Below are 18,756 nucleotides of genomic sequence, written 5' to 3' on the forward strand. Positions count from 1 at the left end.
CAGGTATGCATTCTGTCTTATCATTTGATTTGTATTTTTTTTTTCTTTTTTCATCTCTTTATTTGTACTTTCTTTAATATTTCTTCTCTTATCTACCTGTTACTATTACCCTTTTCATTTACTATTTACAACCTTTAATTTTTCTTATTATATCTTACTTTTTTACATTTTATACCCCTGTTATTTTACACTTATGTTTTTTTCTCTTTTTTTCCTTTTGTAACTATGTGTCTGTATCTTTTTTAGCCCTGACGAAGCCCTGCAACGTGGGGCGAAACGTTGGCTTAATAAAAAAGTATAATTATCTACTATTTGAGTTTTTTTTTTACCGCACCCGGACCATATTCCATTCATATATTTTTTAATGTTGTCATTGCATTTTTTTTATTTTTTCCCTTGTTTTTTAATATATAAAATGAAATTAACTTTTTAGAGTACTCCTCCATCTTTAGATTTCTCCATTTTAAAACTTTAAAACAATGTAACAATAACAAATAATTTTACACACATTTTTAAGTATCATTAATTAAAAAATATTGTATATTCTTTTGTATTACAAAATGTTTTTTTCAATATTACACATTTGCATAGCTCTCTGTATCCAATCTATATAATTTTATTTCATGAAATTTTACCGAAACAATTTTAAAATTTAAAGGTATGTAGTCTACTTATCTTAGTTGCACTGAAAGAAATAGAACTTTGTCCTAATCCTTACTCTGTTTTCTATTTCCCTGAGCCTTCCACATATTTATGTTGATATTAAAAAACCTATGGAATGTAAGAATCACTGAAGATATATATTGTATAAGTTGAATCTTTCCGGTGTAGGAGTGTGGTATGTGATAGGAACAATTGTTTTATTATTATTTTCTATTATTTAATTTATTTTAGTTATTGTAAAATGAAGTCATTAACAAAAGAGGCAAGGCTTTTATATATCCATTGTTCACTGTTTTGCTTATTTCCGGAGTTTAATGAATGAAATATCTTTCTGAATTCTGTAGAAATCAGAGAAATAAGAAGTAATTGAATCAACAATGAAAAGAATAGTGGTATATAAAAAAAAAGTGTTTTGGGCACTAGGAATGATTGATTAATGGGTTTAGAGTTATAGAGAATCTCTCTTTCTAATTTGTTAAATAATCTTTATGCTGATTTTAATATCCTAAAAAAATTATGAGAAACATTTCGTAGATTCAGAAATAACTGATTATCTATTAATAAATTGTTTTTCAAACTAAACTATGGAAATAATTGAGGAGAAGATGGTTGGGGGTGCGGTCAATGAAACACAAATAAGTATGACTAACTTATTTTAATGTGCCGACGTTTCGGCTAGAGTTTCTAGCCTTCTTCAGGGCTAAAAACAAAACAAGATAACAACCACAGTAAGTATAGAAAAATAAAAAATAAAAAAGAAAGTATAAACAAAATAATTTTACACATACAATGAATATTGTATTACACATACTTATTTGTGTTTCATTGACCGCACCCCCAACCATCTTCTCCTCATTTATCATCCACGGTCAACTATCTCTCATAAATATGGAAATAATTAAATAAAAATCTCTAGATCGCAAACTATTCATTCCTATCAATGAGCTTTATTAATTAATTCATTCTGTTGGCTACAAACAGTCTCAATTTACATTTTTTATTATTTATATTTTGATGAGAAAGGGAAATCCAATTAATTGAGTTGAGTCTATTAAGTATTTCCAGACAAGGACAATTAATGGAGTCCTGCCTCATAAATTATATTAGCAATACTGTTGAAGTCCCCTCATACATAAAGAGGGTGCGTGATTTTCTTTTTTCAATTTTATTTCGAGTAGAAGCTATAGTCTTTTAGACTAAGGAATAAAATTGAGCTTCTCCTTTGGCAAGTACTCTACTATCTTTCTGGCAGAAGTATTTGCTATATTATCTGAAGCCGCTTGTTCAGAAGTCATCAGTTGTGAAAGGGCAGGTATCACTAAGTTCAGATTGGCTGCTCATTAAGCACTAGTCTCTATAAGTCATATTCACACTGAAGAGAGTGCTGAACAACCTCTCAGCACAGAATCTTCATTTGGTATTACTGAAAGACATCAACACAAAGAGGTCCTTAAACCTGGCTACATTTAATGTATTAGTAACTCATACATTAGATTGGGCAAAGACTCACATCATGTTCTGATAGTCCTTGAAACTGAGACTAGATTTAACTAGTTAATTTCAAAATGATATGTTTCTGTTGCAACTGAACAAATAATTTTAGTAGTTGGGTGAACCTTTTTTGGGATACACAACCCCACAATGACAGAAACAGAGAATATATTTTATCAAAGTGATAGTGAAGGTTTAAATGAAAGTAGAAATTAGTCAATTTTGAATCTGTTGAAGAATTTTATAATTCTCCTTTTAGCGATAAATGTGTATTCAAAGTGTTAAAGGAGGGAATATGCTAGGCCTTAGATAACAACTGTTAATTAATAAACCATCTTCTAGTGACTGCTAGGCCAAACTTGAATAGAACTCTGAATGTAGGGGCCATATGTAGGTCAGGTGGTTGAGGCGCAGGTCTTTGCTACCTGAGAATTGTGGGCAGTTCCGATTCAAATCGACTTTTTCATTTCTGTGGCAGTCCTACGAAAATAAAACGACCCTCCACCAGGGTTAGCTCAAGATAATCTCCTTCCCTCCCCCCCTTATGTAAGAATTAACCAGGAAGGGGTTCATAAAAAAAAAAAAAAAATGTTAATTGAATTATTTACTGGTCCCTGTAAAGTTAGAAGACACTTGAAGAATTGTGGAGTTGCAGGAGATGAAACCTTTCACTTATTGGGAAACGTTCAACAGACTGCTTTACACTTTATAATAGATTGTTACTGGTATGGAGAACTGAGATCAAGTTGTCTTCTGGGCTCTGATGGAATCCTAGAACACAAGGCTTCCTCCATTGAATGACTCTTTTTTAAATTTTATTAGAAAAACCAAAAGATTTGACATGACGGAATAATGGTCTAGACCGCAGTCGAAAACAAAAATAGTTGAAAACTATTGTGGTTGTTCTTTTTGATCGCAACCCTGATCATCCCTTTAGCACCAAAAGATCTGTGGTTGGTTTTACTGATGATTTGTAATAGTAAAGCTCAGATAGATGCTGGTAAATAAATAAAATCAAATACAGATTAAACAATATACATGATTAATAGAAAAGAATAGATTAGATTGACATAGAGATAGATTAAGTAGAATAGAAACACCGCAAGACGAAGATCAACTTTTCGAAATACTGAATATTTTGAGTTATGGAGTTAACTGAAGATTTTGAGTTGTTGAGTGTTCTATGAGGCATAGAACAGATCAACCAGGGCCCTGTTTCATAATAAAGTACTAATACTATTAGTCTTGTCGATTTAACTTAATACAATTACACTGACTTGGACAATAGTAATTTGTATTTTAGTACTTTTTAACTCCTTTAATATCACTAATAGTCCTCCCTATTATGAAAAAATAAGTATTAGTGTAATTATAACGTTGTTTCTATACTTGTACTATGAACTAATACTATTAGCTTTCATTATGGAAAAGGGCCCAGCTAGTAAGCTGAGAAGCTTCATCGACACAGTAAACAAGTGTAAGAAACTCAGTAGAATAGGAGGTATACAATGTCGGTTTTACTTTGTATTGTTAAGAGATGAGGCAGGTGAAGTAATCTATAGACAAACGTAGGCTTCTTACCAAGAAATGAGATTCGCGGAAATTTCGAGTTACAGGATTTTCGGACCCACCGAATTCGACTAGCAGAGTTAAAGGTTTTCTTATCGTATTTTTTTATTTCGAGGGTAATTCTTACAAAATAAGCTAATTTCGAAGCTCACTTACACAGAATGCTACAAGTAAGTATAGGCTAGACCTCCACTGAAAAGGATCCGTTGGGACTTATTGAGGGAAACGTACAAAAACTTATGTATATTTTTCCAGGAAGATCAATGAAAAGATTCTACCTAAATTGAGGTTTTAAAATTATAGAACTACACCTATTCAGCTTTCACATAATTACTATAATATTTTTAATGTCTGTGTGAATCCAGTACTATTCAATTCAATATATATATATAAATATATATAATCACCTAAAACATTCCTGAACATAAATCCAAAGCGTTATCCACGTAGTTTGAAACTATTCTTTTAACATTTTTTTCTTACTTTGTAACCTCGAAATAAGATGTATCTCCTTGGTTTGTATACATAACCTATAGACTTTAACTTTTATTGCTTAATTCGTTGGCTAGAATCGTACTCATCAGTCTGTTGTGGAAAGGAAACGAATTTATTTATTTTACATATTTCTGAATGTTTTTGGTATTAAATAAAGTAAGTCATAATGAAACTAGAGAACTAAATCTTTAGTTCCTTGTTTTCCTTGTTCTTTTAGTTCCTTTGGAAAGTTAATGTAAGATGATTTGGATATTATCGTGGTAAGGCGATATTATGTAAACTAGTATTTCGCAAACAAAAGAAAATAATTTTTTTCATCATGATAAGGCATTGACTACTCAGCTAGAATGTCATATTTTTAAAATATCTTGATGCTGTTTGGTTCTTATAATTGTATCCAACACTTATTTCACATCTGGGAACTGATTGAAGTTGGAGGTTTTTCAGCCTCAGTGGAGGTAATTTGTTTTCTAAATCAGGAGTCCTATACTTTGTTTTTTGTTTCAACTATCTTCCATTATTGACCAACCTTGTATAAGTAGTTAAATGATTCCTGAATTTGAACTTTTATCTGAAAATATTTTAATATACTGGCGATGAGATGTCCTTATTGAAAATTTTGCATATAAATCTATCATTCTTGTTGTTTGAGGCATACTCAATGTGGACATGATGTTTCTAATGGTTTTTTGTTTTGTTTTTTTCTCTTTTTGCCTTTTACAAGCTTCATTGTTCTGCTCGATTTACTTTTCTTATCAAACTCTAGCCCACCTATGATATCCGGCCAATTCTTTCATTGGCTACCTTTTATACATATTATTTAATGTTTAATATTGCATTGTTAAATAATTACTCAGTTAAGTATTGTTTATTCTGTTGAGGAATCTGTCATGTTTTATTTTATTGGGTGGAATCTTTAATTTTTTTAAAAATGTTTCAGCAATTTCATTTTTTACATGTAAGAAATTAGTATTGTATAAAATGTGTTGTTTTATCTATTAATAGTTTTTTTTTTATTGACTAGAATTTTATTTTTATATAGTAATTCTATGCATTTATAGGATTGTACAATTATAATTTTTTAGTAGTTATACAAAAACATCCATTTGGTCTCCACACTTTTTTATTATTTTAACACTCCAATGTTTTGGGTACAGGCAAAATGGCCTGCAACTATGTTGATAACCTATGTTTTTGCCTGTGATAGTGTAATAAGATCCTTAAAAATGGCAGAATGGGAACAAACGTTGGAGTGTTAAAATAATAAAAAAGTGTTGAGACCAAATGGATGTTTATTTACAACTTCTAAACAAATCTGTCTCAAACAAAAATTTGCATTATATATTATAATTTTTATTTTTTAGGAACAAGAATAATGGCTGCTCATCTAAAAAAGAGAGCTTTAGCTGAATATGGCTCTCAAGTACAAGTTATAGAGCCTCCTGGAAAAAGATTAAAGCTATCTCTTTTAAAGAAAACTCCTCAAGCCTCTGATACTGTTTATGTTGGCCTTTTGGAAAATTGTAAAACCAGTAATGAGGCTCTGCAAGTTTTACTTCGAATCCCTGATTCTCTACAATTGAAACCAGAAGACTTTTCTTCAACAATTAAAAAATTATACGATCATTTCAATCAACAGAATGAATCTGCTGTTAGAGCGAAAATCTTAGCCTTATTTTGTACAATCGGCCAAATGCCTGATGCTGATGTAGAGCTTATTACTGATTATGTTATGAAACTTGTTATGAAGGAAACCTCTCATAAAGTTATAGCCCAAGGACTTATGGCAGTATTGGCACTTTCTAAATTACTTCCTCCTACTAGTTTGACTATTACAAAAATATTTAATGTGGCTAAAACATTTCTTAAAGATACCAACCACTATGTTAAACGAATCTGTCTCCAGTTAATTGGAAGTTTAAATGTTGGTGACAATACACGTCTGATTGCTGATTTTATTTATAGCCAAGATGCTCGAGTAAGATGTGCAGCTATGGAAACTCTTGTAATGCTTCATGAAAATGGTGAAAAACTTGATGTTTCATTATATTCTGACGTTTGTGCTGCTTTAGACGATGATTATGAAATTGTGAGGGATGTAGTTTTGAAAATTGTTTGCTATCTTGGTAATACATATGCTGAAAATCAGGTAAAAGTACCAAAATCTGACAAGAAAAGTCGGCTAATTGATGATGCTTTTGCAAAAATATGTCAGGCAGTAAATGATTTGAGTATGGGAGTAAGACACACAGCAATGAAACTATTGGGTACAATGCTAGGTGTTAGTATGGATTGCTTAACACAAACATTAGACAAAAAATTAATGTCTGATATGAGGAAAAAAAAATCGTTACATGAAAGATCAAGTGAAATTGTAACTAGTGGAGAATGGTCAACAGGAAAAAAATGGGCCGACGATGCCCCAAAAGAGCTATTACATAAAGATGAAGTTTCAGTTTTCTCCAATGGAGCTTGTGGTGCCTTTGTACAGGGATTAGAAGATGAATTTATGGAAGTTCGAAGTGCCTCTGTTGATGCTTTATGTGCGCTAGCAATCGCTCATCCTGAATTTGCTGTTCTCAGCTTGGATTTTCTTGTTGATATGTTTAATGATGAGATTGAAGAAGTAAGAATTAAAGCCATTGACAGTTTAACCTCAATGTCCCATCATATAGTTCTTCGGGAACATCAGCTAGAAACAATTTTAGGTGCGCTAGAAGACTTTTCAATAGATGTAAGAGAGGGTCTACATAGAATGTTAGCTGCTTGTGTTTTATCTACCAAAGATTGTCTTCAAATGTGTATTGAAAGTTTATTAGACAATTTGAAAAAATATCCACAAGACAAGAAGTCGACTTGGAGATGTGTTAAAGAAATAGGTAGAAAACACTCTGACTTAACATTGCCATTGGTTCCAAAACTGCTTGGTATTCATCCATTTTTTGATACACCAGAACCTGATGTTGAAGATCCTCACTACATTTCACTATTAATCTTAGTTTTTAATGCAGCTCAGAATTGTCCGACAATGCTCCAATTATTCGAGGAACACACTGTTAAGCATTATAGCTATTTAAGGGTTACTTTACCTGCTCTTGTGCCACACCTTACTCTTCCTGAATCAGTAGACTTTTTGGAACCTGCTAGTACTGATGCAGGAGCACAATTATTATGGCGGTTAGTTGAAAGTCTTTCCGTTGCTCGTCCTGGAATGATACAAAGTGTTCTCCCACAACTAGATACCTTAGCGAAAATAGATTCAAGTATTGCAGGTCCTGCACAGTTCATTACAATGTTTATATCTTGCCAAATCCTTTTAGGAAAAATTTTAAAAGATAGATTATGGTGTTCCAATGCTGCAACAACTATTCAAGGAAATGCTATAAAAAATAATCTAACCCAACTCTTGTCATTATGTTTGAAAATGCAGTATCTTTTTGTAGGGCTAGAAAAAGATGAGCTGGCTGCTGTAAAACAATTTCAACTTAAGGCTCTCGCCCTTCACTTGGTTTATATTGTAAAAGCTTCAAATCTATCAGCATTAGCTTTATGTGATCATTTTGTGAATAAAGTTGAACAAACCCAGAAATTTTTAATGGAAAATCGTGTTGTTCCAAATGAGTTCTGTAAAGGTGTTCTAAATGTAATGAGCACATTAGAGGATGCAAAACCTGGTGCTGTTGCAAGATGCTTACAGCCATTGTTGGCTAATGTTACTATGATCCAACCACCTAAACCTAACATTAAAGTAAGAATGTGTCATGCATTTCTTAATGGCCCTACAACATCACCTGATGCTCCTTTGAAATTTACTGCTGGTCTTGTCATGGCCGTTCAACTTGATGCCGAAATATTTGGTCTCAAGGACCCGCTAACGTTGAGGCTTCGAGTACATTATCCTGATCACCAGACACACTTTTCTGTGCCTGCTGCTTCACATTTAAGACCAGTAAATGATGAAGGTGATTACCGATTATTAACACAGGCTTTGGTGAGCCATAGTGTTTGGTCAGAGGCATGTTATGTAGAAATTTCCTTGTGCATTGAATTGTCTGAAGGAGACATGACACAAAGAGCTCACTATGGTGTCGACCCTTATCTTGAGCTTTGTAAACCTCTCAAACTGTATGTTGTTCCTAAGCCTATCAAAAGAGGTATTTGAAAAAAACATTGACTTATGAACATTCACTCTTTGTATATACTTATTTTTGATATTGTGATAAATAATGATTTCATTCTTATTGATTATTTGATTATATTTAGAAGTAATACAAAATCACAGTGATTAGTGTAAAGAATTATTTTGGTTATTGTAAATTATTTTTAATATATCGACTGTTATTTTCAAAATGTGCATTTTAAATCCCTTTAACAATAATCTCCACTCCTACTACCATATTGTGTATTACCTAGTTACTAGATTCCTTTTATCTTTGGATCTATATCATTTTTACTTTTAATTCTTGTTTTGTTAAACCTATGATTTGAACTTAATTAAAAATTGAATTCAGGTCTTTTAAGTGCATATGAGAGAGAAAAATGTGATTTTTTTTTTTTAAATCACCTTTTGTTTGTTATTGGTATACAAATTTTATTTATGGCACTGAACTAGTTGAATGAGACATATCCTTTTGAAAAGGTTTGTTTTAATATAACCCTCTCGAGGATTATGTGTGTTTTAGTTATGAATACAAAATATATTAAGCGTTGAATTTAAAGTTTGGGAACTTTTAGACCCAACAATTTTTGCTACCCTCTCCTCATAACATTGGAGATGGGTTAGGGTCTGTTAGCCAGGCATTTTCCTCCAGAAAATAATATTTGTGATGACAATTTCAATTTTATTGCATAATTACATTATTTATGACCTATTTTAGCACTTGTATTTTTGTGGGTTAAAACTAATGTATGCCACATGGCTTTGAGCCACTTATCATTTATTAGATTATACTTGTTATTTCAACTTTTCTTATTCTTGAAGAGAATTTCTTTTGTTCTTGGAAAAACCTTCCACCCTTCGAAACCTGAATTAAATTCTCTCTTGAATTACCATATTGGCCTTTGAGTCATGATTAACGTGGCCTATATTTTATGGGTTACATTACAAAATTTTTATTTAGAGCTCAAAATCTTTATTCTTTTTAAATGGTTCATAACCTTTCTTGTTTTTTACTTTATTAGTTGCTTGTTAAACTATGGAAGTATAAAGACTCCTCCCTCATGGTATTGCTTGATAGAAAGAAGTGCTCAACAACTAAAATCTGTTTGTTTACTTGTATTCTCAGTTAATTTGTTGTTTTTTTCATCATTATTGTTAGTTGTATTGATTTATAACTTCCTTTTTTATTCCTTTTGTTTAATACCGCAATATCTGAGATTCTTCCAACTTCCATGCAGCTTGGTCCCTCATTTGGGTTTGCCAGACTTGAATTTGTTGATATGATTGCAATCTGCATTTCTGTCAGATAAAGTCCTTGTCTTTGAGAGGGATTTTACCAATACTAACCATTTTATATTTTATGACTTCAATTTTGATAATGTTTGGGTATAGAGCAGAACCAAAGTCTCTGTAGATTTACTATGGGAAGAAAAAAAATGTAAATATAATCTAATAATAATACATTTAAAAATTCATTGTCATTCATGATTAATGTTTTCATCACGAGATCTTTTCCATGGATTCAATTTTCAATGTATTAAAAAAAAGAAAGTTAAAAGTGTTATAAAGTTTTAACTGTATAGAAATTCACAATTTTGTTAGAATTTAGTTAAATTTAATGTTTTCTCATAGAAATGCCTGTAACTAATAAAGTACTATTCCCATATTATAGAAAATATAATAGAACTAATAAAGAGTTGAGTAAAATATTTATTAGAACTTAAAAAAATCTTAATTCTAATTTTATATCTCAATTGGTAAGTTGAGCAGCCAATTCTAATTTTATTTGTGATTCAGTTTTGAAAAAGCTCTTTAAGTAAATTTTTAGGTAACAATTAAAGTGTGGAGAATTTATATTTTGTTGACACTTATTTTAGGAGCATAACTGCCATTTGTCCGAAACATTTTTGCTGTTTTATGAAAGTGGTAAGTTATGATTAACTTAAAAAAAAAACCTTGTGGCAGTGACTGGAGGGATTTCTTTTGCGATTGGGGCTCTGTGACCTCTTTCATAACATGAAGTTCTTTTTAGAAATTTGTATTTGAATTAGGCTGGGACTGGAGAAGTACAAGGTGGTGATAATTATTTATCAACATTTATTTATTACCCTTCTCCATTTCCATAAAGTTTACTGTTTTGAGAAACTCTATCAAATCAAACTAAATCAAGCAAATATAAATTTAAATATATATCATAATGACTGTTATCTTAATTAGGTACTGAATAGGTTCAGAATTAGACACATTTTGATAATAATTTTTTTTTAATATATATATTTACTTGTAATTGTTTTCATCCTTATTCCTGTAAAGTTGATTGATTTGAGCAACCTCAGGAGCCAAGAAAATTTAAATTTAAATACTATAATGACTCTTGTATTGATTAGTTCCACAATAGATTCAGAGTCTGTCTCATTTTAATTATTAGTCATGGGTATGGCCTTGAACCATCATGACTTAACCTGGAGTATGTTTTATATTTTCACATTTCTGAAAATTTGGTCTCTTATTCACTCCTTTATATTTATCATTATTATGTGCTGTTTCAATTCCATACAACTAGTTATTTTTTAGTTTGAAATATTAGTATCTACTTTGCTGGAACGTATTTTATTTTTAATGAAATTTCATAATCTTTGGAGTTGTTAGGGTGCCCACAGAAGTAGGAGGGAGAGGTTTTATACAGCAGTGTCATTTAAATCTTTGAGGAGAGGAATGAAAATTGTGAGTTGTATAGAAAAGAGTGGAGGCAAAATTTGGTATTTTTTGGGGGGAGTTGTTCAAAAATTAGTATGGTGAAAATTAGAAATGGTTATTTTGTTATCTGTAATATGGTATTCATATGGAGTCTTTCTTTGTGAAAGCAGAATCACAGAGCAGTAGCAGTTAGTTTGAGAGGTGTGTTTGACTAAGTGTAGTGCCCCTGATCATAATTACTTTATTAAAATAATCATAATAAAGACAAGTATATTTAATAAACAAATTTATTTTACTTTATTTATTATAGTAGCATTGATAATGAAACTTATGAAAATGATGAAAAGTTGGTTTATTATGGAATGGGCTGATCCCAATATCTTAGTGTGTTCTTCAACTATTGTAGCTTGCTTTTCAACCATCAACAACTCCAGGACATCATTGTATGATGCCAATGAGCTAGATTGAGTAAGATTTGTCTTAATGGTTGAACATTGTCCTACCATTTTTATACTTATCTCTTGAATTCCTAATTTTCTTTCAACTTTTGCTACACTTTCACTTTTATAATTAAGAACAATAAAAGTGTTCACTATTCGCATCCATTCTAAGAATTGAATTATACGACTAAATCCAGGAGCCAAACATTAGTGACAAGTGGAACTAATAGCTGTACTAAAATTTTATGATATAATAAAATAATTTATTTATTACAATGGCAATGGAGAGGATTAATTATGGAAAGGGAATACTGCCCTTAAACATTAATGGTTCAATAAAAGTAAATAAATAGTACACAGATTTAATAAGAAGTCTATTTGGTTTATTGTTAATATAAAAAACCTTATTATTTGATACCTAATTAAATATTATTTGTAAAAGTTGTATTTCTGAACAATTGGCTTCAGTCAACGTGATTTTTATGCTTCTTCTTTTTACCTCACCAGGTGATTTAATCAGAGAACTGATGAAACAAATATTGTTACTAAAATGCTCAGAGACAGTTAATTTATTTTTATTTTTAACTTACATGCAATGCGAGTGGTGGTTCTGTTGGACCCAGTTTTTAATATTAAGCCATTTTAACCAAATTACCTGATCCCCATCAATTACCTGCTTAGCTGAAAAATACCAAAAAATTGGGGAAAAATATCTACATTCATCGGCAGCACTGTAGACTAACTCTTGGAGGAAGGAGTATAATGAAGGGGGTATGCTAGCAGAAAAAATGAAACCAAAAAGGCGGACATTATGTGCGTTCCATGGGCGGGGCAGAGGAGTAGAGGAAAAGTACAAGCCAACTATTGGCTGCTTTCTGTTTCAGTTTAGATTGCAATGGTGGACATTCTTGTTAACCTCAATGTAAACCTTCCCTTCTTGGGCTTGGCCTTTTTGATTTCAGTTTTGCTCTGAAGAAGAGTAGGGTTATGTCACTCTCCCTGTTACTAAATAGATATCAAAAGGATGGATAATTGATAGGTTACACAAAGAGATGTATCTAATACAATATATTATAAGTTTCTGAATTTGACATTAGAAAGTTTATAAATTTGTTATTATGGTTAGGTTAATTTATATAATTTTTGTGTAAAGAAAAATTTGTTTTTAATGAAGCTATACAAAAAAAAAAACTTAAAGTATTCATTCAGTTGTACTTTTTTATTTCTACTGAATTTGAAAAGCTGAAATGGGTAATTTTTATTTCATTTTGTATTTTCTCAATTTAAATATATTTTTGGTGAGAAAAATAAAATTAATTATTAAATGTTGTAATTAATAATTATATTTCCTTCCTACTGACATATATTTTTTTTAACCTGTTTTCATCTTATACATGCTTTTTACTTTCAAAATATTGAAGAATTGTAATTTTTCTGTGTATTGTATTTTTTTTTTGGTTTTTTAAAAGAATAATTGATATACTTCTTACATCATACATATTTGATTGTTAATAATATTTTTTATCCTGTATAAATAAATTAATAGGTACAAAGAGTCTTTGTCTATACACTGCTCTTTATAAAGGAGTGTTTATTAATGTCACATCAAGGCATGCGTTTGTTTGCTCATTGGGAATTAGGGAGAAACAACAATTCTGAGATATAATTTATTTTTAAAATACCTGTGATATTTACACTTAAATATTCAGCAAAAGTGTTCTAAAACCTGTGCATGGTCAAATTTAATACATTCATCATCATATTACTTAATAAATCAAATTTGATAGTTGATTAATCAAAGTTTTCCAACAGAAGACAATTACAAACAATATAGTTTGGTGACAAATTTTACCATTATATATTATTCTATGTTGAATGGAAAAAAAACAGTTATAAATGCTAGAAATAGCAATATACTAGACCAGTAATCTTGGTTTATTTACAGTTATTGTGTGGAAATATAGTCTCTCATAGTGAATCAGCCTTTTGATGCGAATACACAAAACAGCATAAGAATAGAACTTACTTTACATAGAATAGGTTACTTTAAAAAATAAGGTTTTAATTTTGATTTATCACGTCCTTCTTCAAACTTGGCTTTCTGTTTGACTTTAACTTGGCCTAGGTCAGTCGTAAATCTTCTGAACATTTTATAATCACATAGCCAGGCCCAAACCAACATTGAGGTCGTGTGGAGTTGTTTAGAAATAATCACATATAAAAATCCCTGTTTTTGTCTGGAAAGGATGAATTGGTGCCTACAGTGGCCTGGACACCACTTCCTCATAGGGCGGGGGGTTGATGAGTGGGAGGGTGTCTACTCCTGGCTTTCCATTGTTTGGCCAATCCACAGATGAACCGCCCTCCTCACTTGGACTCCCTCCACTCTTGCAGTTTAAGTCGCTTGAGACAGAATCTAGAAGAAAAAAATCATTACAATACTATTATCATTCAAGAATCTCTTTTATGCAAATTTTCCAATAAATTGCTCAAGTTTTGTTAGAGTTCCACTAATGTACTTAAGTATGTTTGTATACCCCACAATATGTGGTTTATAAATTGATTGGTTGGTTTTTGGGTCATGTGCTTGTATTTTAGTCAACATTATCAAATCACAGACCTTATGTGTTAGTGGCAACTAATGAACTAGTTATTTAAAAACTGTGCAAATTTAATACATAAGTTAATAATAAACACTAAAAAAAGTCTCTGAATCACCCCTCATTAAAAATAAAATAAAGCTTAGAAGCTCAAGTTAAGTAATCAAAGTTTTTAGTAAGGAATAATTTCTTACTTTTGTCTGTTAAAACTACTTAGTCTCTGGAATGTAAAACTATTTAAAAACTTTGAAGTTAATACTCTTAATTATTAATTAATTAAGTATTATGAACATGAAGTGTGATAGGCTCAGGATAACTTGGAACACTTTAATTTCAATGGCTCATATATTGATATTTAGCTCAGTTGTCCTGCAAACTGGTTTCAAAGTCTGGATTGATGACATATTTTGGAACAAAATGGTGGATGGTGATGTGGACTTCTGAAGATCATCTTGGAAATCTGAAAAAAAAAACTGGAGGATGTCTTTGGTCTGATCTTGAAGAGCTGATTTTTTATGAGATTTGATTGAGTGGTGTGTGTAAGCAACATCGTTGCTACCATTGATTGTTGAGGTATTGGTTTCTTATTATTACTATATTTACAAACAAATAAAATTCATTTAATACTAAATTAACTGTAGGAGCAATGGAGAGTTGGAGATTATTCGAGTGTCGCGAAGAAATTAGAATGTTATTCGATTAAATTATCTGTTATTCGATTTTTGTTTATTCGTTTCAAACACATAAATAAATATATATGAAATTATTAACAAAAAAAATTATAAATTGTTATTTTAAACTACGGTTAGAAATAGTAATCGTACTTTTTCAAAAAGTGTCAGTCGAGCAAATAAGCCCAAACAAGACTTTAAGAAATAAATATTAAAATAAAAAAGTTCAGCAAGAACCTCATAAAAAAAGTTTCTCATGAACTTATGTAAGATGTTTAACTAAAGTTTTCTGAAAGCAGTATGGCTGCGGCAGTGTTGTCACGTTCAACTAAAGGCAGCGATGAGGGACGTTGGTTGAAGGCGCATTTTCATGGTGAAGGATAAAATTGTTTTTGATCTCCGAGCGCGGACTCGATCTTTCAGACGATGGACCAAACTAATGACGTTACAGCCTAAGTAGTTATATGCTTTTCGAAATGTAAAAAATATAATAACTATTCATTTTAAGGTCGCTCGCTTGAATACTGATTTATTTGAATCTGGAAACAAGGAGTTGTTATGTTGTTGTTTGGTATATCTTTGCTGTCAAATAATAAAATCAGAAAGCAGCCCTACTTATTACTCTCCGATTGCCCCCCCCTCCCAAATAGCTTACTGTCATCGTAAATATGTTGAGCAACGATTCATGATGTTTGTCCTGATTGAACTGTTGAACAACTCAATTAGTTTGTGAATTCACTCAACGAACAAAGGAGAGAAAATACTGTGGTATTTTAAGCGTGAAATGCTTTTGCATTAGATAATTGTTGGTTCGATTGAAATGTTAAAAACTATGTAAAGAATACTTAGTGTTGTGATTATTCACTAACCGAAAACCTATAAACACGACGATGTTATTTTTAATTAATAAAATTAGGCAAAAACAAAACATTTATTAATCTAATAAGTAAAAACATAAGTAGACCTGTTTAATTTACATAAATAATAAGTATTTATTTGACTTAATTTTAAATAATGGGTTAAGTAAAAAAAATGTAGGAAATAGGTGGTGTGTCGCGGATTCAATGTGAAGGGAGGGGGGGGGGAGGAGGAAGCGAAAGATGAAAAAATTATTTTTCGTGACTACTTTCTATTACATATATCAATCACTACGCCTTTATTATCGTGTCCTTAATTGGAAATCTAAATTGTATTTTGAAATTTATGTTATTTAAACTAAACATTTTCAATTGAAATATTCAATTAGGTTTATGGAATTAACCTGGTCCACCATTGTTATGATTTTGTAACTTCCTTGTAGTTTCTGGTCACATTATCATGAGATTCGTTTATTTTTAACGTAATCCATCTACTCGTATAAACATAAAGAAAGTGTATTAATGTATTTTTATAAGAGACTAGAGTTTCGTTCAGATGTGGAAGGGACCCAATTTCCATACCATGTTTCATCATTTTTTATAGACATTACTAAAAGTTTTTTTTAAAGTTAAATTATTTTTATTTTAACGTTTTGTTTTTTTTCTTTTACGTATTGACGTATTATATTTTAATCGATTACCTTTGGCTGTATAAATATGAATTGGGTATCGATGCTTTAATAAAAGTATAGTATTGAAAGGAGTATCGATACTTCGTTACTATCGCAACTTCTCCGAGTGTCTCCGATAACATCTACCAGTTCAGAAGTGTAAAGTTTGTGAAGTTGGGATAAATTTGAAGGTCTATTTGTTTATGATTCTTTATGCAATTTAATAACATAGATTCTGAAGGATATGCATTGATTGTACGATTTGATATAATGTTGGAACAGCCAATTATAACTCTTTGTGTCATTTTAATGTTTTTACTTCTAATTATATATTTGTAACCTCCTGGTTAAAAGCTTACTTTCATTCCTCCTAGCTAGGTGAGAAAACAGTTCTGGCGCTGTCTAGTTTACATGGAAATCCGAAGGTACCCGAGTCAATTAATGATCTAGTAGAACTCCTCGCATCTGCCAATGATACTTCTCTTCATACCAAATCCAATTTTTTCTGGTTTATAATTCGATTTAAAAATTCTAAATTTTGTGTTGATCACAAGAGCGGATCGTTAAAATAGTTGAAGTAATCATGGAACCCTCTTTGTTTCACTTTGGTCACTCTTAATTCAAATCCTTTATAGCAAGTACAGAAATGTTAAAGTAAGGTAGAGAACATATTTTACTATTTACTTTTTAGGGTAAATAATTTCATAAGGATTTGTTATGGTAGTTAATATTGTTATATTACTTTTTTATTTTTTACACATCGTCCTAATACTACTACAAGTATTTGACGTATCTAGGAGAATCAGTAGGAGTACAAGCCTTTTTGATTATCAGTTAGTCCATAATCTTAAAGAGGATGTGGATTTACTTGCAGGTATTTTAGCAATTGAGATTTTCATTACCTATCATCGATTTGTCTTTAATCAATATTTAAAAAATCCATATGCTCTATCCATATTCTAATCTAAAATCCATATTCTACATGAAGCTCAAGTGGAAGAAACTACAAAAAATTACATCAATATGGGTATCAATGGTATTATCAAATATATAAATTCCTGAATATTGGTAATGAGTAGTTCAAAAAAAGTTATTTATACTTTATTCTTAAGTGTTTTTATTTTATTTTTTTCGTAAGAAAAAGGATGATTAATAAAGAGGAAAAAGTTTCATTTTAATTCTTTATTTTACAGATAATTAATCATATACAAATAATGCTTGGTATGACTTGTATACAAAAAATCCATGATTTACAACAAAATTTGTTTGAAATATCTTGGTTTTTCTTTAAAATGTTTACTTCAAATTATTGAGAAACAGTAAACATAAAGATCAGTTGATATATTTGAATAAGTATCCATCCACCAGTGGTTGAGTGACTGTTGTTAAATAATTTCTGGCATTTTTCGTCGCCAGGATATTGTGATGATGAATAAGTTTATGAGAAAGATAGATCCCAAAAATTAAAAATACCGTATGCAAAAATCTAATAAACATTACTTCAACTGCACTTGTTTATCATTTTTATCAATATGATGTATTAGAGTTTGCGCACTAAATAAAAAAATTATTAAAAGCTATACACATTTTTAATACAAGGGAAAAAGTTATTAATAACCACTCATTACTAGAAATTAAAACTTACGTAAACACTTCAAGACTCGAGTACCTTCGAATTTTCTTGCATAATATGCATCGTGACGACGTTAATTTTAGTATTTTGAGATGAAGATTTTCAAAACAATCTCGAGATCACTGTGAATAATCTTAGCCATCAAACTTGAAAATCCGTTTGCTCAACAATTGTCACAGACCTACTAATCAGCAGGTTATGTGACATTCCTAAAAACATTAGCCTCCTTTTGGCTTTGGTAATTCGACGTATGCTTTCATATGATATGTAGTGAAATTGTTCCGAGTAATTATTATTGTAAAAGACATGAAAGCCTTTGCGAACAGGAGCCGTTTCTAAAAAAAGTTAAAGTTATCTGAGCCACAAAAGAAAGAAGTATTAGTGTTCTTACCGTATAAGAAGGGACTTACAAAGTATGAAACAGCTTTTCAAAACCGAATGGAGTATTCTTCATTCATCACCCGAGTGTGCGGATATTAATTTGTTTCTATAAAGTGTTGAGGACATGCCAGTGGATAAACTTTGGGATCTATTACATCAAAGTGAACTTTCAATTGGAATGTACTTTTTCAAATTCTATTGGTGACAGGACAGATAGAGTATTCAACACAAGAAGCAAATGTGTTTTAGAAAGTAGCAATCTTGACAAGTTTGGTGAGAAACGTTTTTCAAACATCATAACCGAAGCAGAGGAGTCTCAATTTTAAATAAGTGGGTAGATGCTGAGTGGAGCCGATGGAATCACATTAAGAATCATCAAGTAAGCATCATCGTGTTGCTGTACATATCTTCCTCTCCCGCTATCTACAA

At 30.9% G+C, this 18,756-nt stretch overlaps 2 protein-coding genes across 3 annotated transcripts in view; one reads left to right on the forward strand and one right to left on the reverse strand.

The window, feature by feature from the left end:
- Nucleotides 1-4,260: 4,260 nt before the first annotated feature.
- On the forward strand, nt 4,261-8,463 carry IntS4 (integrator complex subunit 4). The gene is made up of 2 exons (XM_014422339.2): nt 4,261-4,374; nt 5,583-8,463. Exon 2 carries the CDS (start codon nt 5,594-5,596, stop codon nt 8,378-8,380), a length of 2,787 nt encoding a protein of 928 aa, XP_014277825.1. The 5' UTR covers nt 4,261-4,374; nt 5,583-5,593; the 3' UTR covers nt 8,381-8,463.
- A 4,398-nt stretch (nt 8,464-12,861) lies between these two features.
- Nucleotides 12,862-18,756, reverse strand: part of LOC106681818 (uncharacterized) — a gene marked incomplete at its 5' end in the record, with an annotated part of 132,890 nt that continues 126,995 nt past the window's right edge. Inside the window, 1 exon segment of one of the 2 annotated variants that reach the window (XM_014422343.3) lies at nt 12,862-13,930. In XM_014422343.3, the coding sequence (XP_014277829.3) occupies nt 13,773-13,930 (158 nt within the window). 2 annotated transcript variants of the gene reach the window in all.

This window comes from Halyomorpha halys, unplaced genomic scaffold (genome assembly GCF_000696795.3).
Source record: "Halyomorpha halys isolate HHAL.00 unplaced genomic scaffold, Hhal_1.1 Scaffold366.1, whole genome shotgun sequence".
In the NCBI taxonomy this organism is placed as follows: Eukaryota; Metazoa; Arthropoda; class Insecta; order Hemiptera; family Pentatomidae; genus Halyomorpha; species Halyomorpha halys.

Coding starts and splice junctions, on each gene's coding strand:
- IntS4 (XM_014422339.2), top strand. CDS start 5,594: ATGGCTGCTCATCTAAAAAAGAGAGCTTTAGCTGAATATGGCTCTCAA.